Source organism: Lissotriton vulgaris, chromosome 11 (assembly GCF_964263255.1).
Source record: "Lissotriton vulgaris chromosome 11, aLisVul1.2, whole genome shotgun sequence".
NCBI lineage: Eukaryota > Metazoa > Chordata > Amphibia > Caudata > Salamandridae > Lissotriton > Lissotriton vulgaris.
The window spans coordinates 163,855,110-163,882,494 of NC_141699.1; the positions used below are offsets into that span (position 1 = coordinate 163,855,110).

Consider the following 27,385-nt stretch of genomic DNA (forward strand, 5'->3'; position numbering starts at 1 on the left):
GTTGAGCGGCGTTGCGTAGTTGAGCGGCGTTGCGTAGTTGAGTGGCGTTGCGTAGTTGAGTGGCGTTGCGTAGTTGAGTGGCGTTGCATGTGTGAGTGGCGTTGCATGTGTGAGTGGCGTTGCATGTGTGAGTGGCGTTGCGTTGTTGCGTGGCGTTGCGTAGTTGCGTGGCATTGCGGCGTTGCGTAGTTGCGCGGCGTTGCGTAGTTGAGCGGCGTTGCGTAGTTGAGCGGCGTTGCGTAGTTGAGCGGCGTTGCGTAGTTGAGCGGCGTTGCGTAGTTGAGCGGCGTTGCGTAGTTGAGCGGCGTTGCGTAGTTGAGCGGCGTTGCGTAGTTGAGTGGCGTTGCGTAGTTGAGTGGCGTTGCGTAGTTGAGTGGTGTTGCATGTGTGAGTGGCGTTGCGTTGTTGCGTGGCGTTGCGTAGTTGCGTGGCATTGCGGCATTGCGTAGTTGCGCGGCGTTGCGTAGTTGAGTGGCGTGGCGTAGTTGATTGGCGTTGCGTAGTTGAGTGGCGTTGCGTAGTTGAGTGGCGTTGCGTAGTTGAGTGGCGTTGCGTAGTTGAGTGGCGTTGCGTAGTTGAGTGGCGTTGCGTAGTTGAGTGGCGTTGCGTAGTTGCGTGGCGTTGCGTAGTTGAGTGGCGTTGCGTAGTTGAGTGGCGTTGCGTAGTTGAGTGGCGTTGCGTAGTTGAGTGGCGTTGCGTAGTTGCGTGGCGTTGCGTAGTTGCGTGGCGTTGCGTAGTTGCGTGGCGTTGCGTTGTTGCGTGGCGTTGCGTAGTTGCGTGGCGTTGCATGTGTGAGTGGCGTTGCGTAGTTGCGTGGCGTTGCGTAGTTGCGTGGCGTTGCGGCGTTGCGTAGTTGCGCAGCGTTGCGTAGTTGAGTGGCGTTGCGTAGTTGAGTGGCGTTGCGTAGTTGAGTGGCGTTGTGTAGTTGAGTGGCGTTGCGTAGTTGCGTGGCGTTGCATGTGTGAGTGGCGTTGCGTTGTTGCGTGGCGTTGCGTAGTTGCGTGGCATTGCGGCGTTGCGTAGTTGCGCGGTGTTGCGTAGTTGAGCGGCGTTGCGTAGTTGAGTGGCGTTGCGTAGTTGAGTGGCGTTGCGTAGTTGAGTGGCGTTGCGTAGTTGAGTGGCGTTGCGTAGTTGCGTGGCGTTGCGTAGTTGCGTGGCGTTGCGTAGTTGCGTGGCGTTGCGTGGTTGAGTGGCGTTGCGTGGTTGAGTGGCGTTGCGTGGTTGAGTGGTGTTGCGTGGTTGAGTGGCGTTGCGTGGTTGCGTGGCGTTGCATGTGTGAGTGGCGTTGCGTTGTTGCGTGGCGTTGCGTAGTTGCGTGGCATTGCGGCGTTGCGTAGTTGCGCGGCGTTGCATAGTTGAGCGGCGTTGCGTAGTTGAGCGGCGTTGCGTAGTTGAGTGGCGTTGCGTAGTTGAGTGGCGTTGCGTAGTTGCGTGGCGTTGCGTAGTTGCGTGGCGTTGCGTAGTTGCGTGGCGTTGCGTAGTTGCGTGGCGTTGCGTAGTTGCGTGGCGTTGCGTAGTTGCGTGGCGTTGCGTGGTTGAGTGGCGTTGCGTGGTTGAGTGGCGTTGCGTGGTTGAGTGGTGTTGCGTGGTTGAGTGGCGTTGCGTGGTTGAGTGGCGTTGCATGTGTCAGAGGCTAAATGTAGCACAGGGAGACCTCCAGTGGTAAGACAATCAAAAACAACTTAGAAAACATTTGACAGTATGAAGAGATCAAACTCATGAACAAGCGTGATACACCTCAGCTAAAAATCATGATAAATAACAACACACATTAGAAGTGAAACTGCAAGTACAGAAGGACCAGCTTTGCTTGTTTAAAACTCCCACTTCAGGCAGATGAGTGTAATGTGTAAAGCGTCTTGTGCACATGAGCAGATCGGAGTCTGGAAGCAAATACAAAGAAGAGGAATGACTGAGGCGCATTGGTGTGAAGCACATCAAAGGGCTTCTCCTCCCCTAATTAGCCGTTCTGGGGAAACTGAAAGTACGGCCGGCCGGCCATGAATAATTAGGGGAGGAGAAGCCCTTTGATGTGCTGGGCTGGCTGGCCCTGAATGCGCGTGCATGTTATCACGTGGTTCACGGGCACTGCAAGAAAACCGCGGCTGAAAGCCCTTTGGTTTGAAGAGAAAATAGCCGACTTGAATTCTCCCCATTTCCCATTCCTGCGGAATGGTAAAGGCTCGACCTAAAAATTAAGTGTAAATAATCGAATATTTTTTTAAAAAGCACTGGCAACGTAAATTACTGGCAAAACTTCCACTGTGACATGAATAAAAGCGATTTCACACTGGAATTTATTTTCACAGACAACCGTCAATTTTGATATCATGCTGACCAAGAATGCCAGGCTTCGAACGCTGATCGAGGACTACCGGCTGCAGAGGGCAGCTTTCAGCAGATACTACAGGAGGCTGCTGAGAGAGCTGAACCAGCACAAGGCCGTGATGACGAGTGCCATCGACACGTCCTCACGCGCATTCGAACAAAGGTACGTCCTGGGTAACGGAAGGGGGCACCACCATTCTATGGAATGTACTGATTTCAAACTCGTTTAAATGAAACTTAACTCAACCTGTTCAAATACCTTAAATTTCAATTGCAAATGCTGCTGCAAAGTATTTCTCAATATCCATAAAATTGTTTAAGTTGAGCTGATATTCTGGCAAAAACTTAAAGTGCTTGTATAAAACTAGTGGTGTCAACTAAACAAAATCACAGCTCTAGAGTACACGTGACTTTATCTGCCGTTTAACACATTTTAACCCATATAACATCACAGGAAGTGACATCACACAATCGTGGACCTCAGAGATGAGGTCGGTGTTTTTAAGCAATTTGTATTATCATTATTAATATTCTGTCGCCGTGAGTTTCTGATAAACCGTTATTTTTAACAGACAGAAACAACCAGCTATTCAAAACTTACCAAAACCTATACGCATATTTCCCTTTTAAAGATCCGTGAATTAACAAGTTGTAAAAAGCACAGGCGGTATAGGCAGTAACATAAGGTCGGCACTAATTCCTACTCCGAACTGATCAGAGATTTCCTTTCAAAACATTTTGCAATTGATGTGACTTTTGGTTTTGCAGCAGAACATGTACCTTGTTTTACGCAAACATTGAAAGACCCTTAAGCAGTGATAAAAATATGAGATCATATATTTACATCAAGAGCCAGAGGGATAACATGATTTACATAGGCTGATGGATTGTGCCTTCCTTGAGTAACCAATTATAGTTATAACAGCTTTCTCATTCCCAAAAATCATTGCACCAGGAAAGAAAATCCAAGGACTTTTCAGCTGTACTAACCTTTCAGGGTCTTTTCCCTTTGTGGCCTGCTCTTCTCCCCAGGCCCGTCACAGACCTCCTGTAGACGCACATCCATACGCACTCTTACACTGCTGGTAGATACCCTGAGTAATTTGTTTAGTTTGAGAAGTTTGCAGATGTTCCCATTGTAGCCAAACTTCCCACCAGCACCTACAATCAGATGCCATACAGTCACATGAGCACTTTCTGTCAAAAAACGTCAGCCCTATAGTTGTGGGAATATGCAAGTACAGGATTTCCTTTAACCAATTACATGAATGAGTGTGGAAACACATCCAAATATAAATTTCGCAATTCACTAAATAAATTAAAAAAAAACTTTATGCAGCACTTGTTGCTGTGGTTTTGGTGTTTGCCAGTGTGTTAATTAACGGGTCTGATCCTTCTGCTGAATTCTGTTTTAAGCCTTACCTTGCATCTGGTCACGCTCTATTAAAGGGGACTTGTTGTCATAAGGTGCACACTCCTACAGAACTCAAGTTTCACTCATTGCTAGTGAGAATGCCATATTTGGAGGTCCCTCCAAGCGGGTAAAAGTGTGTGGAAGGTCTGGAACCTCAACTTTAAAGGCACCTATGTAAGAGCTCTGCTTTGTGCACAGTGACTCCTGGAAGTTGCAGAAACTTCAGAAAGCAACATCGCCTCTAGGGTAGCCCTCTTACACAACTTCTTCGTTTGATGGGAAAATTGGAATGACCTGTCTACCTTAGGGAGGAATTTGTGTTTCTCTCTGTTATTTTGATATTCCCATGTCCTGTGAGGTCATCAATTATTCCGAATGCCTGACATATTATCGACAGACAGAATATCTACATACCAAAATATCGACACAAAAATATCGACAGCAAAAATATCGAAGTTATATCTTCATAAAGGTAAGTACAAAAATATCGGAAAATAAATATCGTAGTACAAAAATATCGAAATTAAATATATCTTTTTTTAATGTATTAATAATAATGTAAAAATAATTTCAAAATACATATAATTTTACTATTATTACATTAAAACATTAAAACATATTTAAAAATTATTAACTAATACATATACATTTAAAATAAATTAAAAAGTGTACATCTAAATTAATATATATACTTACTACACATATTGCAACAGTAGTAAAAGCGTTGGATAGCGTAGGGGTTTACATTACTATTCCCACTCCAAAGGATGCAACAGTAGGGAAAGCGTTGGATAGCGTAGGGGTAAAAATTACTATTCCTACTCCAGAGGGTGCAACAGTAGGGAAAAGGTTGGATAGCGTAGGGGTAAAAATTACTATTCCCACTCCAGAGGGTGCAACAGTAGGGAAAGCGTTGGATAGCGTAGGGGTAAAAATTAATATTCCCACTCCAGAGGGTGCAACTGTAGGGTAAGCATTAGATAGCGTAGGGGTAAAAATTACTATTCCCACACCAGAGAGTGCAGCAGTAAGGAAAGCGTTGGATAGCGTAGGGGTACAAATTACTATTCCTACTCCAGAGGGTGCAACAGTAGGGAAAAGGTTGGATAGCGTAGGGGTAAAAATTACTATTCCCACTCCAGAGGGTGAAACAGTAGGGAAAGCGTTGGATAGCGTATGGGTAAAAATTACTATTCCCACACCAGAGGGTGCAACAGTAGGAAAAGCGTTGGATAGCGTAGGAGTAAAAATTACTATTCCTACTCCAGAGGGTGCAACAGTAGGGAAAAGGTTGGATAGTGTAGGGGTAAAAATTACTATTCCCACTCCAGAGGGTGCAACAGTAGGAAAAGCGTTTAATAGCGTAGGGGTAAAAAGTACTATTCCCACTCCAGAGGGTGCAACAGTAGGGAAAGCGTTGGATAGCGTAGGGGTTTAAATTACTATTCCCACTCCAGAGGGTGCAACAGTAGGGAAAGTGTTGGATAGCGTAGGGGTAAAAATTACTATTCCTACACCAGAACGTGCAACAGTAGGGAAAGCGTTGGATAGCGTAGGGGTTTAATTTACTATTCCTACTCCAGAGGGTGCAACAGTAGGGAAAAGGTTGGATAGCATAGGGGTAAAAATTACTATTCCCACTCCAGAGGGTGCAACAGTAGGGAAAGCGTTGGTTAGCGTAGGGGTAAAAATTACTATTCCCACTCCAGAGGGTGCAACAGTAGGGAAAGCGTTGGATAGCGTAGGGGTAAAAATTACTATTCTTACTCCAGAGGGTGCAACAGTAGGGAAAAGGTTGGATAGCGTAGGGGTAAAAATAACTATTCCTACTCCAGAGGGTGCAACAGTAGGGAAAGTGTTGGATAGCGTAGGAATAAAAATTACTAATTAATTTAATTAAATAATTAATATTATTTAATTACTAATTAATTATTAATTAACAATTAAAAAAATACATATATTAGCACATCAACTCTAATTATTGTACTTAACTAATTAATATTAATTAATTACCAATTAATTATTAATTACCAATAACAATTAATTCTATGTATTTGCACATTAACTCTAATTAATGTAATTAACTAATTAATATAAATTAATTACCAATGAATTATTAATTAACAATAACAAAAATAAATTATATTAGCACAATAACTCTAATTAATGTAATTAACTAATTATTATTATTAATTACCAAATAATTATTATTTAAAAATATTATAAAATATTAATTAATTAATTAATTATTGTTAAATTACTTCCCACCCTATTCCCCTATAAACCCACAACCCGCTCTGATACTAAAACGCAAAATGTAAACAAAATTACTAATTTTCAAACATACATTTAATAACATATTTAACAAACATATAAACAACATAATAAAATACAAAACACTAAACATAATTTCGATATTATTAAATTTCGATATTAGTAACATACATACCATAAAAACGATATTCTGTCTGTCGATATTCTGGACATCGATATTCTATACCAACGAAATTAAAACATCGATATTATTGTATATCGATATTTAAATTTCGATATTTTGTCTCCCTACCAATTATTCCAATAAGTTCCCCAAAGAATTTACAAACTTGAGATCTCTGGTATCCAGGTTTGGGTGAATACGTTTAAAAAAAATGGGCCTGGCAAAAGCGCTTGCTTCCTCTTCAAGCGTCTTGAAGTCCTGCTAGTTTGCCTTATGTGGTTACTACTTTTCTAGTGTACAGCTGTGTTATCTTTCCTAACCACTGGTGCTGGAACAATTTTCCGATTGGGGGTTCTGCAATCAAAGTCTTAGGGATAGTGGAAAACCCAAGGGTGATGCACAGAAGAAGTGTAGCAAATGAGTCACGTCCAATCAGCAGAACAGTGTCAAGGGTTTGGTTTGTGGCAGGTAGTGCAGCTTGGAGAACATCCCAAATATGTTACTCAAGCATGGTGCGGAAGGGCACTCTCATTTCCGGACGCACATTTCCCATTGGAATGGCCACATAATTCGCAGTGACATGCAGTTTTACTGATAAAACTGTATAGCGCACAAACGACAATGTGTAGACATCGGGGTTCAGTAAATATGTATTACTGGCACACACAAAGTCCCTTAGACATCTGGCGACGATGCAGCTCAGGAGCAACCTTGGTCAACCCCTTTCATGTAGCGCTGTGGTTAGTTTGATTCTGAGTGCAAGCCACCTCTGCCTTGCCACCTCTAGATTTGATATTTTTTTTACTTTTATTTGTTCTTGAAATAGCACAAACTATGTTACCACTTGCAGAAGAGGTCATATCTACACCTCAGAGCCCTGTGTGCCTGCGGTTGTGTTTCACCCAGGCTGGAATGCAGTTGTTCACTATACAGCTTTCGTTTACATTTCAAATATGTATAATATAATGCACAGAGAGATGGGTGAGTTTCTCAGAATCGTCCTAACTATTTTTGGTCAAGGGCCGAAGCCAAGATTCAAGCCCAGGTCTCCGGGTGGGAGGGGGGGGGGGGGGGGGGCGGGGGGGCAGCTCGACCACTAGTCCACCCGATAGAAAGATTTCGTGGCTGCCAGCCTTTCCCCAAACATCGATAACATGCGACGCATTCTGGTGTAATGTGCGTGACAAGGGCCCGTGTGTTTACTGTCAGCACTGTGTGTTTACGAGTTGTGTACACTGAAACTTGGCAGTTTGTCAGGGCGTGCGGCTCAGTGGCGCAGCAAGGACGGGAGGGGGCGGCGTTCCCTCCTACTCCCCTGTCTTACCTGCGGCCGGCGCGGGGCGGCGCTGCAGGCATCGCCAGCACCCCCTCACCCCCGCCCAGCTCGCCACGGCTGGTCTAAGCAGCCGTACTATCGCCTCCGCTCCTTCACTGCTCGTTTTATTAAAAAATATTGTCTCTTCTGCATGGGTGCCAGAATCACAAAATTATTTCTGGGGCTGGGTCACGTGACTCGATTTTGAATATTAATTGGGAAGAACTGCAGGTGGGAGAGGAATGTGGCCGGTTTAACCTCTGGTGAAATGTAAGCTGTTTTTTTTCCACTTGAAGTTAGTGCAATGCTGTTGCTGGTGGCTGTTTACCCTCCAAAGTGGTTGGGCGTATCATTTGCCTCGAATTCTAGCAATCAAGCAAAGCTAATGAGTCATACTTTTAGGAGAGTTTTGTTCCTTAGAATATTATGAAAAATATAGGGTCAAGCAATGTGTTTTGAAAGCACAGGTTTCACACTATTTGCTAAAAAAAGATGGACTTTAAAAGAGCACCGATGACGTTCTGCGATACTTTCATGGTGTGCCCAAAAGGCCCAACCCTCCCCAGTAGCTGACCCCTTTTTTCAGAATTTTCCAAGGATTCACTAATTTGCCAAGTATTGCCTCCAGTAAGCCAGAGACAGAATCTTGCAGTGATGTATAGCTCAGGTGATGATAGATCATGTTTTTTAATAAGAGGGGCGTTGAGTTCATAGAGAATGGGACACAAAACGGACTATGGTAGTACTAGTAAACACGTGTGAAGTTGGGCGCCATGTAAGGTCTGTGTGACCCAAGGATTGTATGTCAGGATATCACTTCATGATATTGTCTAACAAAAATATTGTGTCAGAAATATGAGTTAGAAGGATATAACTCCCATGGGCGTGGAGTTCCTATTATTCACTCCAATTGGGCTACATTCTTGCAAATGGTATTTGGGACTGCAGATTTTTGACAGATGTTTAGGCAACAATATTGTGGCACAACACGGCCACGAGCTGGTGAGCATGGAAGGACTAGGTGGCCCTAATCAGGCTTCAGATTCCGAGCATGGATGGACTAGGTGTACCTAATCAGACTTCAGATTCCGAGCATGGATGGACTAGGTGGCCCTAATCAGGCTTCAGATTCCGAGCATGGATGGACTAGGTGGCCCTAATCAGGCATCAGATTCCGAGCATGGATGGAGTAAGTGGCCCTAATGAGGCTTCAAATTCCAGCATGGATGGACTAGGTGGCCCTAATCAGGCTTCAGATTCCGAGCATGGAAGGGCTAGGTGGCCCTAATCAGGCTTCAGATTCCAAGCATGGATGGACTAGGTGGCCCTAATCAGGCATAAGATTCCGAGCATTGATGGAGTAAGTGGCCCTAATGAGGCTTCAAATTCCAGCATGGATGGACTAGGTGGCCCTAATCAGGCTTCAGATTTCGAGCATGGATGGAATAGGTGGCCCTAATCAGACTTCAGATTCCTAGCATGGATGGAGTAAGTGGCCCTAATGAGGCTTCAGATTCCAGCATGGATGGACTACGTGGCCCTAATCAGGCTTGAGATTCCGAGCATGGAAGGGCTAGGTGGCCCTAATCAGGCTTCAGATTTCGAGCATGGATGGAGTAGTTGGCCCTAATCAGACTTCAGATTCCGAGCATGGAAGGGCTAGGTGTCCCTAATCAGGCGTCAGATTCCGAGCATGGATGGACTAGGTGGCCCTAATCAGGCTTCAGATTCCGAGCATGGAAGGACTAGGTGTCCCTAATCAGGCGTCAGATTCCGAGCATGGATGGACTAGGTGGCCCTAATCAGGCGTCAGATTCCGAGCATGGATGGACTAGGTGGCCCTAATCAGGCTTCAGATTCCGAGCTTGGAAGGACTAGGTGGCCCTAATCAGGCATCAGATTCCGAGCATGGATGGACTAGGTGTCCCTAATCAGACTTCAGATTCCGAGCATAGATGGACTAGGTGGCCCTAATCAGGCATCAGATTCCGAGCATGGATGACTAGGTGGCCCTAATCAGGCTTCAGATTCCGAGCGTGGATGGAGTAAGTGGCCCTAATGAGGCTTCAAATTCCAGTATGGATGGACTAGGTGGCCCTAATCAGGCTTCAGATTCTGAGTGTGGATGGTCTAAGTGGCCCAAATCAGGCGTCAGATTCACGAGCATGGATGTAGTAAGTGGCCCTAATGAGGCTTCAGATTCCGAGCATGGATGGACTAGGTGGCCCTAATCAGGCTTCAGATTCCGAGCATGGATGGAGTAAGTGGCCCTAATGAGGCTTCAAATTCCAGCATGGATGGACTAGGTGTCCCTAATAAGGCTTGAGATTCCGAGCATGGAAGGGCTAGGTGGCCCTAATCAGGCTTCAGATGTCGAGCATGGATGGAGTAGGTGGCCCTAATCAGACTTCAGATTCCGAGCATGGAAGGGCTAGGTGTCCCTAATCAGGCGTCAGATTCCGAGCATGGATGGACTAGGTGTCCCTAATCAGACTTCAGATTCCGAGCATGGATGGACTAGGTGGCCCTAATCAGGCTTCAGATTCCGAGCATGGAAGGACTAGGTGGCCCTAATCAGGCATCAGATTCCGAGCATGGATGGACTAGGTGGCCCTAATCAGGCATCAGATTCCGAGCATGGATGGACTAGGTGTACCTAATCAGACTTCAGATTCCGAGCATGGATGGACTAGGTGGCCCTAATCAGGCGTCAGATTCCGAGCATGGATGGACTAGGTGTACCTAATCAGACTTCAGATTCCGAGCATGGATGGACTAGGTGTCCCTAATCAGACTTCAGATTCCGAGCATGGATGGACTAGGTGGCCCTAATCAGGCATCAGATTCCGAGCATGGATGGACTAGGTGTCCCTAATCAGACTTCAGATTCCGAGCATGGATGGACTAGGTGGCCCTAATCAAGCTTCAGATTCCGAGCGTCGATGGAGTAAGTGGCCCTAATGAGGCTTCAAATTCCAGTATGGATGGAAAAGGTGTCCCTAATCAGGTTTCAGATTCCGAGCATGGATGGACTAGGTGGCCCTAATCAGGCTTCAGATTCCGAGCATGGATGGACTAGGTGGCCCTAATCAGGCATCAGATTCCGAGCATGGATGGACTAGGTGTACCTAATCAGACTTCAGATTCCTAGCATGGATGGACTAGGTGTCCCTAATCAGACTTCAGATGCCGAGCATGGATGGACTAGGTGGCCCTAATCAGGCATCAGATTCCGAGCATGGATGGACTAGGTGTCCCTAATCAGACTTCAGATTCCGAGCATGGATGGACTAGGTGGCCCTAATCAGGCATCAGATTCCGAGCATGGATGGACTAGGTGGCCCTAATCAGGCTTCAGATTCCGAGCATGGATAGACTAGGTGGCCCTAATCAGACTTCAGATTCCGAGCATGGATGGACTAGGTGGCCCTAATCAGGCTTCAGATTCCGAGCATGGATGGACTAGGTGTACCTAATCAGACTTCAGATTCCGAGCATGGATGGACTAGGTGGCCCTAATCAGGCTTCAGATTCCGAGCATGGATGGACTAGGTGGCCCTAATCAGGCATCAGATTCCGAGCATGGATGGAGTAAGTGGCCCTAATGAGGCTTCAAATTCCAGCATGGATGGACTAGGTGGCCCTAATCAGGCTTCAGATTCCGAGCATGGAAGGGCTAGGTGGCCCTAATCAGGCTTCAGATTCCGAGCATGGATGGACTAGGTGGCCCTAATCAGGCATAAGATTCCGAGCATGGATGGAGTAAGTGGCCCTAATAAGGCTTCAAATTCCAGCATGGATGGACTAGGTGGCCCTAATCAGGCTTCAGATTTCGAGCATGGATGGAATAGGTGGCCCTAATCAGGCTTCAGATTCCAGCATGGATGGACTACGTGGCCCTAATCAGGCTTGAGATTCCGAGCATGGAAGGGCTAGGTGGCCCTAATCAGGCTTCAGATTTCGAGCATGGATGGAGTAGTTGGCCCTAATCAGACTTCAAATTCCGAGCATGGAAGGGCTAGGTGTCCCTAATCAGGCGTCAGATTCCGAGCATGGATGGACTAGGTGGCCCTAATCAGGCTTCAGATTCCGAGCATGGAAGGACTAGGTGTCCCTAATAAGGCGTCAGATTCCGAGCATGGATGGACTAGGTGGCCCTAATCAGGCGTCAGATTCCGAGCATGGATGGACTAGGTGTACCTAATCAGACTTCAGATTCCGAGCATGGATGGACTAGGTGGCCCTAATCAGGCGTCAGATTCCGAGCATGGATGGACTAGGTGGCCCTAATCAGGCTTCAGATTCCGAGCATGGAAGGACTAGGTGGCCCTAATCAGGTATCAGATTCCGAGCATGGATGGACTAGGTGTCCCTAATCAGACTTCAGATTCCGAGCATAGATGGACTAGGTGGCCCTAATCAGGCATCAGATTCCGAGCATGGATGACTAGGTGGCCCTAATCAGGCTTCAGATTCCGAGCGTGGATGGAGTAAGTGGCCCTAATGAGGCTTCAAATTCCAGTATGGATGGACTAGGTGGCCCTAATCAGGCTTCAGATTCTGAGTGTGGATGGTCTAAGTGGCCCAAATCAGGCGTCAGATTCACGAGCATGGATGTAGTAAGTGGCCCTAATGAGGCTTCAGATTCCGAGCATGGATGGACTAGGTGGCCCTAATCAGGCTTCAGATTCCGAGCATGGATGGAGTAAGGGCCCTAATGAGGCTTCAAATTCCAGCATGGATGGACTAGGTGTCCCTAATAAGGCTTGAGATTCCGAGCATGGAAGGGCTAGGTGGCCCTAATCAGGCTTCAGATGTCGAGCATGGATGGAGTAGGTGGCCCTAATCAGACTTCAGATTCCGAGCATGGAAGGGCTAGGTGTCCCTAATCAGGCGTCAGATTCCGAGCATGGATGGACTAGGTGTCCCTAATCAGACTTCAGATTCCGAGCATGGATGGACTAGGTGGCCCTAATCAGGCTTCAGATTCCGAGCATGGAAGGACTAGGTGGCCCTAATCAGGCGTCAGATTCCGAGCATGGATGGACTAGGTTGCCCTAATCAGGCATCAGATTCCGAGCATGGATGGACTAGGTGTACCTAATCAGACTTCAGATTCCGAGCATGGATGGACTAGGTGGCCCTAATCAGGCGTCAGATTCCGAGCATGGATGGACTAGGTGTACCTAATCAGACTTCAGATTCCGAGCATGGATGGACTAGGTGTCCCTAATCAGACTTCAGATTCCGAGCATGGATGGACTAGGTGGCCCTAATCAGGCATCAGATTCCGAGCATGGATGGACTAGGTGTCCCTAATCAGACTTCAGATTCCGAGCATGGATGGACTAGGTGGCCCTAATCAAGCTTCAGATTCCGAGCGTCGATGGAGTAAGTGGCCCTAATGAGGCTTCAAATTCCAGTATGGATGGACTAGGTGGCCCTAATCAGGCATCAGATTCCGAGCATGGATGGACTAGGTGTACCTAATCAGACTTCAGATTCCGAGCATGGATGGACTAGGTGTCCCTAATCAGACTTCAGATGCCGAGCATGGATGGACTAGGTGGCCCTAATCAGGCATCAGATTCCGAGCATGGATGGACTAGGTGTCCCTAATCAGACTTCAGATTCCGAGCATGGATGGACTAGGTGGCCCTAATCAGGCATCAGATTCTGAGCATGGATGGACTAGGTGGCCCTAATCAGGCTTCAGATTCCGAGCATGGATGGACTAGGTGGCCCTAATCAGGCTTCAGATTCCGAGCATGGATGGACTAGGTGGCCCTAATCAGGCTTCAGATTCTGAGCATGGATGAACTAAGTGGCCCTAATCAGGCGTCAGATTCCGAGCATGGATGGATTAGGTGGCCCTAATCAGGCTTCAGATTCCGAGACTGGTAGGACTAGGTGGCCCTAATAAGGCTTCAGATTCCGAGCATGGAAGGACTAGGTGGCCCTAATCAGGCTTCAGATTTTGAGCATGGATGGAGTAGGTGGCTCTAATCAGACTTCAGATTCCGAGCATGGAAGGGCTAGGTAGCCCTAATCAGGCTTCAGATTCCGAGCATGGATGGACTAGGTGTCCCTAATCAGACTTCAGATTCCGAGCATGGATGAACTAGGTGGCCCTAATCAGGCGTCAGATTCCGAGCATGGATGGACTAGGTGTACCTAATCAGACTTCAGATTCCGAGCATGGATGGACTAGGGGGCCCTAATCAGGCTTCAGATTCCGAGCATGGATGGACTAGGTGGCCCTAATCAGGCTACAGATTCCGAGCATGGATGGAGTAAGTGGCCCTAATGAGGCTTCAGATTGCGTGCATGGATGGACTAGGTGGCCCTAATCAGGCATCAGATTCCGAGCATGGATGGACTAGGTGTCCCTAATCAGACTTCAGATTCCGAGCATGGATGGACTAGGTGGCCCTAATCAGGCTTCAGATTCCGAACATGGATGGAGTAAGTGGCCCTAATGAGGCTTCAGATTCCGAGCATGGATGGACTAGGTGGCCCTAATCAGGCTTCAGTTTCCGAGCATGGAAGGACTAGGTGGCCCTAATCAGGCGTCAGATTCCGAGCATGGATGGACTAGGTGTACCTAATCAGACTTCAGATTCCGAGCATGGATGGACTAGGGGGCCCTAATCAGGCTTGAGATTCCGAGCATGGATGGACTAGGTGGCCCTAATCAGGCTTCAGATTCCGAGCATGGATGGAGTAAGTGGCCCTAATGAGGCTTCAGATTGCGTGCATGGATGGACTAGGTGGCCCTAATCAGGCATCAGATTCCGAGCATGGATGGACTAGGTGTCCCTAATCAGACTTCAGATTCCGAGCATGGATGGACTAGGTGGCCCTAATCAGGCTTCAGATTCCGAACATGGATGGAGTAAGTGGCCCTAATGAGGCTTCAAATTCCAGTATGGATGGACTAGGTGTCCCTAATCAGGTTTCAGATTCCGAGCATGGAAGGACTAGGTGGCCCTAATCAGGCGTCAGATTCCGAGCATGGATGGACTAGGTGGACCTAATCAGGCATCAGATTCCGAGCATGGATGGACTAGGTGTACCTAATCAGACTTTAGATTCCGAGCATGGATGGACTAGGTGGCCCTAATCAGGCGTCAGATTCCGAGCATGGATGGACTAGGTGTACCTAATCAGACTTCAGATTCCGAGCATGGATGGACTAGGTGTCCCTAAACAGACTTCCGATTCCGAGCATGGATGGACTAGGTGGCCCTAATCGGGCATCAGATTCCGAGCATGGATGGACTAGGTGTCCCTAATCAGACTTCAGATTCCGAGCATGAATGGACTAGGTGGCCCTAATCAGGCTTCAAATTCCGAGCGTCGATGGAGTAAGTGGCCCTAATGAGGCTTCAAATTCCAGTATGGATGGACAAGGTGTCCCTAATCAGGTTTCAGATTCCGAGCATGGATGGACTAGGTGGCCCTAATCAGGCTTCAGATTCCGAGCATGGATGGACTAGGTGGCCCTAATCAGGCATCAGATTCCGAGCATGGATGGACTAGGTGTACCTAATCAGACTTCAGATTCCGAGCATGGATGGACTAGGTGTCCCTAATCAGACTTCAGATGCCGAGCATGGATGGACTAGGTGGCCCTAATCAGGCATCAGATTCCGAGCATGGATGGACTAGGTGTCCCTAATCAGACTTCAGATTCCGAGCATGGATGGACTAGGTGGCCCTAATCAGGCATCAGATTCCGAGCATGGATGGACTAGGTGGCCCTAATCAGGCTTCAGATTCCGAGCATGGATGGACTAGGTGGCCCTAATCAGGCTTCAGATTCCGAGCATGGATGGACTAGGTGGCCCTAATCAGGCTTCAGATTCTGAGCATGGATGAACTATGTGGCCCTAATCAGGCGTCAGATTCCGAGCATGGATGGATTAGGTGGCCCTAATCAGGCTTCAGATTCCGAGACTGGTAGGACTAGGTGGCCCTAATAAGGCTTCAGATTCCGAGCATGGAAGGACTAGGTGGCCCTAATCAGGCTTCAGATTTTGAGCATGGATGGAGTAGGTGGCTCTAATCAGACTTCAGATTCCGAGCATGGAAGGGCTAGGTGACCCTAATCAGGCTTCAGATTCCGAGCATGGATGGACTAGGTGTCCCTAATCAGACTTCAGATTCCGAGCATGGATGGACTAGGTGGCCCTAATCAGGCGTCAGATTCCGAGCATGGATGGACTAGGTGTACCTAATCAGACTTCAGATTCCGAGCATGGATGGACTAGGGGGCCCTAATTAGGCTTCAGATTCCGAGCATGGATGGACTAGGTGGCCCTAATCAGGCTTCAGATTCCGAGCATGGATGGAGTAAGTGGCCCTAATGAGGCTTCAGATTGCGAGCATGGATGGACTAGGTGGCCCTAATCAGGCATCAGATTCCGAGCATGGATGGACTAGGTGTCCCTAATCAGACTTCAGATTCCGAGCATGGATGGACTAGGTGGCCCTAATCAGGCTTCAGATTCCGAGCATGGATGGAGTAAGTGGCCCTAATGAGGCTTCAGATTCCGAGCATGGATGGACTAGGTGGCCCTAATCAGGCTTCAGTTTCCGAGCATGGAAGGACTAGGTGTCCCTAATCAGACTTCAGATTCCGAGCATGGATGGACTAGGTGGCCCTAATCAGGCTTCAGATTCCGAGCGTGGATGGAGTAAGTGGCCCTAATGAGGCTTCAAATTCCAGTATGGATGGACTAGGTGTCCCTAATCAGGTTTCAGATTCCGAGCATGGATGGACTAGGTGTCCCTAATCAGACTTCAGATTCCGAGCATGGATGGACTAGGTGTCCCTAATCAGACTTCAGATTTCGAGCATGGATGGAATAGGTGGCCCTAATCAGGCTTCAGATTCCAGCATGGATGGACTACGTGGCCCTAATCAGGCTTGAGATTCCGAGCATGGAAGGGCTAGGTGGCCCTAATCAGGCTTCAGATTTCGAGCATGGATGGAGTAGTTGGCCCTAATCAGACTTCAGATTCCGAGCATGGAAGGGCTAGGTGTCCCTAATCAGGCGTCAGATTCCGAGCATGGATGGACTAGGTGGCCCTAATCAGGCTTCAGATTCCGAGCATGGAAGGACTAGGTGTCCCTAATAAGGCGTCAGATTCCGAGCATGGATGGACTAGGTGGCCCTAATCAGGCGTCAGATTCCGAGCATGGATGGACTAGGTGTACCTAATCAGACTTCAGATTCCGAGCATGGATGGACTAGGTGGCCCTAATCAGGCGTCAGATTCCGAGCATGGATGGACTAGGTGGCCCTAATCAGGCTTCAGATTCCGAGCATGGAAGGACTAGGTGGCCCTAATCAGGTATCAGATTCCGAGCATGGATGGACTAGGTGTCCCTAATCAGACTTCAGATTCCGAGCATAGATGGACTAGGTGGCCCTAATCAGGCATCAGATTCCGAGCATGGATGACTAGGTGGCCCTAATCAGGCTTCAGATTCCGAGCGTGGATGGAGTAAGTGGCCCTAATGAGGCTTCAAATTCCAGTATGGATGGACTAGGTGGCCCTAATCAGGCTTCAGATTCTGAGTGTGGATGGTCTAAGTGGCCCAAATCAGGCGTCAGATTCACGAGCATGGATGTAGTAAGTGGCCCTAATGAGGCTTCAGATTCCGAGCATGGATGGACTAGGTGGCCCTAATCAGGCTTCAGATTCCGAGCATGGATGGAGTAAGTGGCCCTAATGAGGCTTCAAATTCCAGCATGGATGGACTAGGTGTCCCTAATAAGGCTTGAGATTCCGAGCATGGAAGGGCTAGGTGGCCCTAATCAGGCTTCAGATGTCGAGCATGGATGGAGTAGGTGGCCCTAATCAGACTTCAGATTCCGAGCATGGAAGGGCTAGGTGTCCCTAATCAGGCGTCAGATTCCGAGCATGGATCGACTAGGTGTCCCTAATCAGACTTCAGATTCCGAGCATGGATGGACTAGGTGGCCCTAATCAGGCTTCAGATTCCGAGCATGGAAGGACTAGGTGGCCCTAATCAGGCGTCAGATTCCGAGCATGGATGGACTAGGTGGCCCTAATCAGGCATCAGATTCCGAGCATGGATGGACTAGGTGTACCTAATCAGACTTCAGATTCCGAGCATGGATGGACTAGGTGGCCCTAATCAGGCGTCAGATTCCGAGCATGGATGGACTAGGTGTACCTAATCAGACTTCAGATTCCGAGCATGGATGGACTAGGTGTCCCTAATCAGACTTCAGATTCCGAGCATGGATGGACTAGGTGGCCCTAATCAGGCATCAGATTCCGAGCATGGATGGACTAGGTGTCCCTAATCAGACTTCAGATTCCGAGCATGGATGGACTAGGTGGCCCTAATCAAGCTTCAGATTCCGAGCGTCGATGGAGTAAGTGGCCCTAATGAGGCTTCAAATTCCAGTATGGATGGACTAGGTGGCCCTAATCAGGCATCAGATTCCGAGCATGGATGGACTAGGTGTACCTAATCAGACTTCAGATTCCGAGCATGGATGGACTAGGTGTCCCTAATCAGACTTCAGATGCCGAGCATGGATGGACTAGGTGGCCCTAATCAGGCATCAGATTCCGAGCATGGATGGACTAGGTGTCCCTAATCAGACTTCAGATTCCGAGCATGGATGGACTAGGTGGCCCTAATCAGGCATCAGATTCTGAGCATGGATGGACTAGGTGGCCCTAATCAGGCTTCAGATTCCGAGCATGGATGGACTAGGTGGCCCTAATCAGGCTTCAGATTCCGAGCATGGATGGACTAGGTGGCCCTAATCAGGCTTCAGATTCTGAGCATGGATGAACTAAGTGGCCCTAATCAGGCGTCAGATTCCGAGCATGGATGGATTAGGTGGCCCTAATCAGGCTTCAGATTCCGAGACTGGTAGGACTAGGTGGCCCTAATAAGGCTTCAGATTCCGAGCATGGAAGGACTAGGTGGCCCTAATCAGGCTTCAGATTTTGAGCATGGATGGAGTAGGTGGCTCTAATCAGACTTCAGATTCCGAGCATGGAAGGGCTAGGTAGCCCTAATCAGGCTTCAGATTCCGAGCATGGATGGACTAGGTGTCCCTAATCAGACTTCAGATTCCGAGCATGGATGAACTAGGTGGCCCTAATCAGGCGTCAGATTCCGAGCATGGATGGACTAGGTGTACCTAATCAGACTTCAGATTCCGAGCATGGATGGACTAGGGGGCCCTAATCAGGCTTCAGATTCCGAGCATGGATGGACTAGGTGGCCCTAATCAGGCTTCAGATTCCGAGCATGGATGGAGTAAGTGGCCCTAATGAGGCTTCAGATTGCGTGCATGGATGGACTAGGTGGCCCTAATCAGGCATCAGATTCCGAGCATGGATGGACTAGGTGTCCCTAATCAGACTTCAGATTCCGAGCATGGATGGACTAGGTGGCCCTAATCAGGCTTCAGATTCCGAACATGGATGGAGTAAGTGGCCCTAATGAGGCTTCAGATTCCGAGCATGGATGGACTAGGTGGCCCTAATCAGGCTTCAGTTTCCGAGCATGGAAGGACTAGGTGGCCCTAATCAGGCGTCAGATTCCGAGCATGGATGGACTAGGTGTACCTAATCAGACTTCAGATTCCGAGCATGGATGGACTAGGGGGCCCTAATCAGGCTTCAGATTCCGAGCATGGATGGACTAGGTGGCCCTAATCAGGCTTCAGATTCCGAGCATGGATGGAGTAAGTGGCCCTAATGAGGCTTCAGATTGCGTGCATGGATGGACTAGGTGGCCCTAATCAGGCATCAGATTCCGAGCATGGATGGACTAGGTGTCCCTAATCAGACTTCAGATTCCGAGCATGGATGGACTAGGTGGCCCTAATCAGGCTTCAGATTCCGAACATGGATGGAGTAAGTGGCCCTAATGAGGCTTCAAATTCCAGTATGGATGGACTAGGTGTCCCTAATCAGGTTTCAGATTCCGAGCATGGAAGGACTAGGTGGCCCTAATCAGGCGTCAGATTCCGAGCATGGATGGACTAGGTGGACCTAATCAGGCATCAGATTCCGAGCATGGATGGACTAGGTGTACCTAATCAGACTTTAGATTCCGAGCATGGATGGACTAGGTGGCCCTAATCAGGCGTCAGATTCCGAGCATGGATGGACTAGGTGTACCTAATCAGACTTCAGATTCCGAGCATGGATGGACTAGGTGTCCCTAAACAGACTTCCGATTCCGAGCATGGATGGACTAGGTGGCCCTAATCGGGCATCAGATTCCGAGCATGGATGGACTAGGTGTCCCTAATCAGACTTCAGATTCCGAGCATGAATGGACTAGGTGGCCCTAATCAGGCTTCAAATTCCGAGCGTCGATGGAGTAAGTGGCCCTAATGAGGCTTCAAATTCCAGTATGGATGGACAAGGTGTCCCTAATCAGGTTTCAGATTCCGAGCATGGATGGACTAGGTGGCCCTAATCAGGCTTCAGATTCCGAGCATGGATGGACTAGGTGGCCCTAATCAGGCATCAGATTCCGAGCATGGATGGACTAGGTGTACCTAATCAGACTTCAGATTCCGAGCATGGATGGACTAGGTGTCCCTAATCAGACTTCAGATGCCGAGCATGGATGGACTAGGTGGCCCTAATCAGGCATCAGATTCCGAGCATGGATGGACTAGGTGTCCCTAATCAGACTTCAGATTCCGAGCATGGATGGACTAGGTGGCCCTAATCAGGCATCAGATTCCGAGCATGGATGGACTAGGTGGCCCTAATCAGGCTTCAGATTCCGAGCATGGATGGACTAGGTGGCCCTAATCAGGCTTCAGATTCCGAGCATGGATGGACTAGGTGGCCCTAATCAGGCTTCAGATTCTGAGCATGGATGAACTATGTGGCCCTAATCAGGCGTCAGATTCCGAGCATGGATGGATTAGGTGGCCCTAATCAGGCTTCAGATTCCGAGACTGGTAGGACTAGGTGGCCCTAATAAGGCTTCAGATTCCGAGCATGGAAGGACTAGGTGGCCCTAATCAGGCTTCAGATTTTGAGCATGGATGGAGTAGGTGGCTCTAATCAGACTTCAGATTCCGAGCATGGAAGGGCTAGGTGACCCTAATCAGGCTTCAGATTCCGAGCATGGATGGACTAGGTGTCCCTAATCAGACTTCAGATTCCGAGCATGGATGGACTAGGTGGCCCTAATCAGGCGTCAGATTCCGAGCATGGATGGACTAGGTGTACCTAATCAGACTTCAGATTCCGAGCATGGATGGACTAGGGGGCCCTAATTAGGCTTCAGATTCCGAGCATGGATGGACTAGGTGGCCCTAATCAGGCTTCAGATTCCGAGCATGGATGGAGTAAGTGGCCCTAATGAGGCTTCAGATTGCGAGCATGGATGGACTAGGTGGCCCTAATCAGGCATCAGATTCCGAGCATGGATGGACTAGGTGTCCCTAATCAGACTTCAGATTCCGAGCATGGATGGACTAGGTGGCCCTAATCAGGCTTCAGATTCCGAGCATGGATGGAGTAAGTGGCCCTAATGAGGCTTCAGATTCCGAGCATGGATGGACTAGGTGGCCCTAATCAGGCTTCAGTTTCCGAGCATGGAAGGACTAGGTGTCCCTAATCAGACTTCAGATTCCGAGCATGGATGGACTAGGTGGCCCTAATCAGGCTTCAGATTCCGAGCGTGGATGGAGTAAGTGGCCCTAATGAGGCTTCAAATTCCAGTATGGATGGACTAGGTGTCCCTAATCAGGTTTCAGATTCCGAGCATGGATGGACTAGGTGTCCCTAATCAGACTTCAGATTCCGAGCATGGATGGACTAGGTGTCCCTAATCAGACTTCAGATTCCGAGCATGGAAGGACTAGGTGTCTCTAATCAGATTTCAGATTCCGAGCATGGATGGACTAGGTGGCCCTAATCAGGCTTCAGATTCCGAGCGTGGATGGAGTAAGTGGCCCTAATGAGGCTTCTAATTCCAGTATGGATAGACAAGGTGTCCCTAATCAGGTTTCAGATTCCGAGCATGGATGGACTAGGTGGCCCTAATCAGGCTTCAGATTCTGAGTGTGGATGGTCTAAGTGGCCCAAATCAGGCGTCAGATTCACGAGCATGGATGTAGTAAGTGGCCCTAATGAGGCTTCAGATTCTGAGCATAGATGGACTAGGTGGCCCTAATCAGGCTTCAGATTCTGAGCATGGATGAACTAAGTGGCCCTAATCAGGCGTCAGATTCTGAGCATGGATGAACTAAGTGGCCCTAATCAGGCTTCAGATTCTGTGCGTGGATGGACTAGGTGCACTCAGTGAACGAGAGCTGATCAGTGACCATGCATGCTGGCATGCTCAGACTCTTCAACACCTGTCAATCAGCAAAGGCGAGGGCGCCAGAAGGGCTCAAATAAAGTCTTCTACATCCCATGCATCTTCCTTTGCCAAATTAATGTGCTCCTGTAGCCTGCAGGGCAGATGGAGAGGCTAGGTGGAATCTGTGGAGGCTTCCCAATCTTGCAGTGCCTCTTCTGTCTTTGCAAGACAGTGGGGGCGGTGTTGAGAAAGAAAGACGTCTCTTCTTGCTTGCCTCAGCCTCTTCCCTCCCCCTGAATGTCCACTGATCTTGAGAAGAGAGGGAGAAGCTGTAGTTTAGAGCAGCTGAATTTCAAATGCATATATCAAAGTTAATAGCTGCTTTGTTACATCTGGCCCTTTCTGCAGAGTCACCCCAGATGTTTTCTTGCCTCTGCCTTTTCTCGTTGAATGAGTTATATTTGGCTTTTAGGTCTCTGTGCATTTTTTACCTGCTAATCAGTGATAAAGTGTGTTTGCTCTCCCTTGAAACCATTGTATAATTGGCCTACACATGACTGGAGTATTTAATTTACTTGTAAGTAGTACTATATGTATCCAGGTCCCATTAATTAAATGCTGCTGGGGGCAGCAGTGCTCATTATGCCACCCACTTAAGTATCCTTTTAAGTAGCCTTTAAATCATGCATCAGGCCTGCCACTGCAGCATTTAGTGCAGTTTAAACTGCCATTTTCACATGGCAAAATAAACCTTTTGCCAGGCCCTAACTTTACGTTTTAATACTTACAAGTGACTCCTGAGGGAAGTCCCAAAGGTGCAAAGGACAGGGTTTGTGGTATTAAAAAAAGTAGGACATGTGGGTTTAGGGTTTACATGTCCTAGCAGTGAAAAACCCCTGTGGTCGTTTTTCACTGGTGAATGGCTGGAATAGGACACTTTACCCCGCACACTTTTTCTCCGCATGCCATTACCACTCAGTTTTTACACCGTAAAATCTTTTACAACGCAGGGCTTTACCACGCAATCCATTAGAACGCATTCCCCATTACAAAGTAATTTACTATTCTAACTCCACTGGGGTGTTACTTTGGAGAATGCATTGCAATAGTTTGCGGTGTAAACCCCTGCGTTGTAAAAGATTTTGCGGAGTAAAAAATGCGGGGTAATGGTATGTGGAGTTGGGGTAAAGGATGTTTCCCGTATGGCTCACACTCCCATAGACTAACAACGGGCTACCTTATACAATTTGAGTGCTAGCTTCAGATTGGGAGGATATAGAGGTATACATCTTACACTCGAATGAATTGGTATTTAAAATCCTCTTTAATGGCAAAGTCAGATTTAAGTTACAATTATGAAAATTCCACTTTTAGAAAGTTGGCATTTTCTGGTCCTAACCAACTGTGCCTTTCTTCCAGTGCCCTGGGTCATATGACGGTGAATGTCTCTGCTTTTGAAGTTTGTGTATTGGGAACAGGGCCGGACTGGGAACCACAATCGGCCCTGGCAAAGTGCTTGGCCGCCCCCCAGAGGTGCCGCCGAGCTCTTTGACGGGGCCGGTTTTCGGCCGATTTTGGTACAGGGCCGATTATGCAGCTATGCTGCAAAAACGTCCTGTAACAAAAACGGCCCCCAGGGGCCCAAACCAGCCCCCACCCGTGCGGCACACCGGGGGATTGCCCGGTGCCCGCTATGGCCAGTCTGGCCCTGATTGGGAACAAAGAAGGCCTAGGTATGAGTGGTGTAGGTCTCCCTGACAAGAGTGCTGGAGACGAGCTGCCCCCACCCAGAATACACATCAAAGGGCCCTACCTACGGCAGACACAAAGGAACCTGACACCAGATCTGCCCTTGCCATTGTCACCCTAGAGTGTGGAGCCATGACTAGGGGAAGAACTGACCGCAACCAGTTTTGAGTGTAGGTCAGGGAATGCCCCCACACAAAGGCTGGCACCATACATGAACATGGGACCTTCAGACCCACTCATCAGAAGACTCCTGAACCTGTGGAAAGGTCAGAAGAAGGACTGTCATGCTGTTGACGGGCTGCCTTGCAGTCTGAAGAAGGAAGATTGGGCCTGCTTCCCTTGATCTTAGGCTACCCAGAATGACTCCAAGGGTCAGTGGGCTGACCTCTTGAGTAAGCTACAAGGTCACAAAACGCTCCCAGAGGCCTGCCCAGCAACTGCCAATCTGACGAGCACTAACTTGACTTGCCTGAGCCCTCCTGCTGGCCTCTGCTGGAGTGAGTCCTGATCTCCAAGTGGTGCCCTCAGGTCCAGGGCCATTGGCTGGCATCAGAGTCTAATACTACATTCCTAAGTAAATGTTCCATCAGATTTGATAGAAAGCGAAGCAGGGCTCTGTAAAGCTGCACAGCTCCGAATCGAAGCCTTCACCGGGACAGATGCCGACTGATGCACAGCCTCACAAAGCAGCGGCACTCCAATCTCATCTTAGGGTTACACCAGATCCAAAGCAGAGCAATACAGAGCTCTGCAGCAGTGACCCAATGGTCTCACTGGACCTGACGACGAGCGACACAAGGCCCTGCAAAGCAATTCCATACAGACTTTGCATTAAGGACATAAGGTACCACTCTCAGCAGGCAGAACTTCACCCTGGACCTGGCCTGTGCTCCATCACAGTCTGCCTAAACTTGTCGCTTTGTCCTGGTCTAATGAGACCAGTTACCCACAGATGCATTTTGTACCTTTTGGACACTTTTTGTACCTAAAACGTTAGAAATCTCTGGTTCTACTGATTGGATTTTGATAATGTTGGTGTCGATTTATTTATTAAAATGTAGTTTCATTTTCTAATTTCAGATTTTTCTTATATTTTGTTTTCACTTTATTACTTTTTGTGTGATGAATAAATACTTTACACTTTGCCACTAAGTTAAGCCTAATTACTTTGTTCCAACTTACCTAGCACTGGTTAATTTAGGGACTTCTGTTGTTTGCCTTGATATGTATTGTGTTTACTATTTGAGTTGGGCTTCTACCTCTCCCAAACAATGTCTCAATTTCTTACAAGGCTGCTGCTCAGTTGTTTGCATTAGAGCTCTATGCATACCAATGTTCTAATTGACGTGAGAGATGTAAAGCATGGTTAGCAAATTGTCCATGTCCTTATACACATACTATATTTTCTGTTAAACCTGTGTCTACTATGTGTCTCATAGCATTAGTGAGGGTATACTGCAATGAATGAATATGTTATCAATATCTTTTTCTGTTTAGTTCAGAGGCAGGAGCAAGGATTGCAGCCATAAAGGAGAGGCATGCCAAAGAAATTGCAATGTATCACATCGAGCTCACAGAGCTCATACGCAACTTGGACCACGAGAAAAAATTAAAGGATTTCATGAGGATCAAAACTTCAGAACGCTTAGAATTTGGTGAACCAGAAATACGAAGGAAAAGAGAAGGTATTGAACATGTACACAGAGTACATAAAACAATTGTAAAACTTGGGCTTCTTTAATGCATAGCAAAGTCCTGTTTGTGCTGCTGTTCTATACTAGTGAGTTGCAACAAGACACTAACTTTTGGGGCAGAAAAGTCCTCTGCACGGTAATGGACATGCACCCCTGCCCTGAGTGCCCAATTGTGTTGATGTCTGGATCCCTAATGCTGATTTATAGGAAAACAAGGATGATGCATGTGTGCCATGACATAAGCTTGTCTAACAGATTGTGTTCTTGTTGTACCGGGAGGGGAGCCCAAAGCTCTACACTCATAGTGTTGAGTGGCTTCTGCCTTCACCACGGTATTAGGTGCACAAAAGCAGTGGTGGCAGCATACTGCGTAGTGATCAGTAGGAGTGAACAGGTCTCTTTTAATCTCTGTCACTGGAGTGAGGCCGACAGGCTCACTTATTTTAAAGTTTCACTGCTATGTGCTTAATTCACCCTTGGCCAACATTTGTTTGGCGTGTAGTGCTGCAAAGCACATGGATAGTGTATCTGCGCTGATGTGGATCGATAACCTTTTTAAGTATTGCCCGGCGCTAACCGCCTCTCATACCACTCGAATCTTTCAAACAAAGAGGCAGGCGCTCGAGACTGGAAGGCAGGAAGGCAGGAAACAGAGGTTTATTCCGACGGAGCAGAACACGTCAACTCAGACAACAGGGTATCTTCTCGAGGTGCTCTAACCGCATCTCTGAGGCCTGGCCTCTTATACACAGGTTTATGGTTTTATTGCATGAAACACATCTTTGTCAATACTTTGATGTACGGAAAGACATCCTCGGAATCCCCGCTTCAAGCCCGTTCCCACACACATTTACAGTAGAAGTCCCCACCCCGGTCACAACAGGTGATGATTGTCACGCAGCTGGGCATTCCGCCGGATCCCGGAATGCATGTGGTTGATCGGATCTCATGGGGTGGGGGCTTTGATCAGTTGTGGATCCTTTGATGGGGGAGTTTCCTACTGTATGGGGGCAATAAACAGCATCTGCAGGGCCAGGTGGCGGCCTGGGAACGAGCAGGACAATCGAGCACAGAGGAAAGGGGGTTTTATCAAAGGGATACGGGATCATGAAAGGGATGGAGGGAGGTTTTGAGCTGGGAACAGGATGGGGTTCCGAGGCAGGGTTGCGCCGAAGAGGGGTTTTATGGCCCGAGCATGTGAGAGCGGGGGCTGCCAGCGTACGGGGGATGCTTGCGAGGTTAGGAGAGAGAGAGAGAGATGCGCTGGCTATCGGCAGTGGGCAGAGAGGCCATGGCATTCAAAATGGCTGCCGTTTGCGCGCACGGATGAACCTAGAATGGGACAAGATGGCGCCGATAATGTTGATGTCGCAAACTAGATTTTAACAGTCCTCCCTTTTCAACATATCTAGCCAGCTTGTTTAATCAATATCTATCTTCATCAAGTTCCTAACCTCGACATCGTACAATGCTCTCATGCGTTCTTTTTCGAAGTCCAGAGTCTTAGGGCAGATACAATTTGCACATGATGAACACAGAGGTGGCAGGCATTGAATCCCTAGGCAGAACCCACATATTACAACAACGGGTATCAGTATGATCGTAAATAACCTCCACCCCCAGTTCTTCACAGTACTCCAGAACCAACCACCAAGCGACCATTCTTCTTGTTCCTGGTGAACTTCTGAGGAAAGTCTGTGGAGATGTTTGATGGCTTTGTACACTGAGGGTGAATTGTCCGGTATATAGGTGCAGCAGCTGGACCCAATGATACGGCAAGCTCCTCCACGATCCGCTAGAACCACATCTAGAACAAGGCGGTTCTGGAGAGCCACCAGGCGGACCGCTTGAAGCTCGGCTGTATTGTTCGTAAGGATGCCAGCTGTAATGTTCATCGTTGTTTCAACTGCCTGGGTCAAATGTCGGATGGCACGGCTGTTCGCCATCAGGCCCCAGAGTGGAACAAGTCCCTTCATTGCATCGAGGAACTGTGCTCCGGTGGAGTCGGCTTGCTCAATGTTCTTGGCTCGTTTTTGTCTGTGATGATTCACTGGAGCCACATAGGTCGGAGGAAGGACGAAGGCGATATAACAGGTGCCCCCCCAGCCTT

At 48.1% G+C, this 27,385-nt stretch overlaps 1 protein-coding gene across 1 annotated transcript in view; it reads left to right on the forward strand.

Annotated features, from left to right (window-relative positions):
• Positions 1–27,385, forward strand: part of CCDC63 (coiled-coil domain containing 63) — a 137,731-nt gene that overhangs the window by 29,043 nt on the left and 81,303 nt on the right. The window contains exons 4-5 of the mRNA XM_086944722.1: positions 2,310–2,491; positions 25,079–25,266. Coding sequence (XP_086800848.1) covers positions 2,310–2,491; positions 25,079–25,266 — 370 coding nt within the window. The remainder of the gene's footprint in view (positions 1–2,309; positions 2,492–25,078; positions 25,267–27,385) is intronic.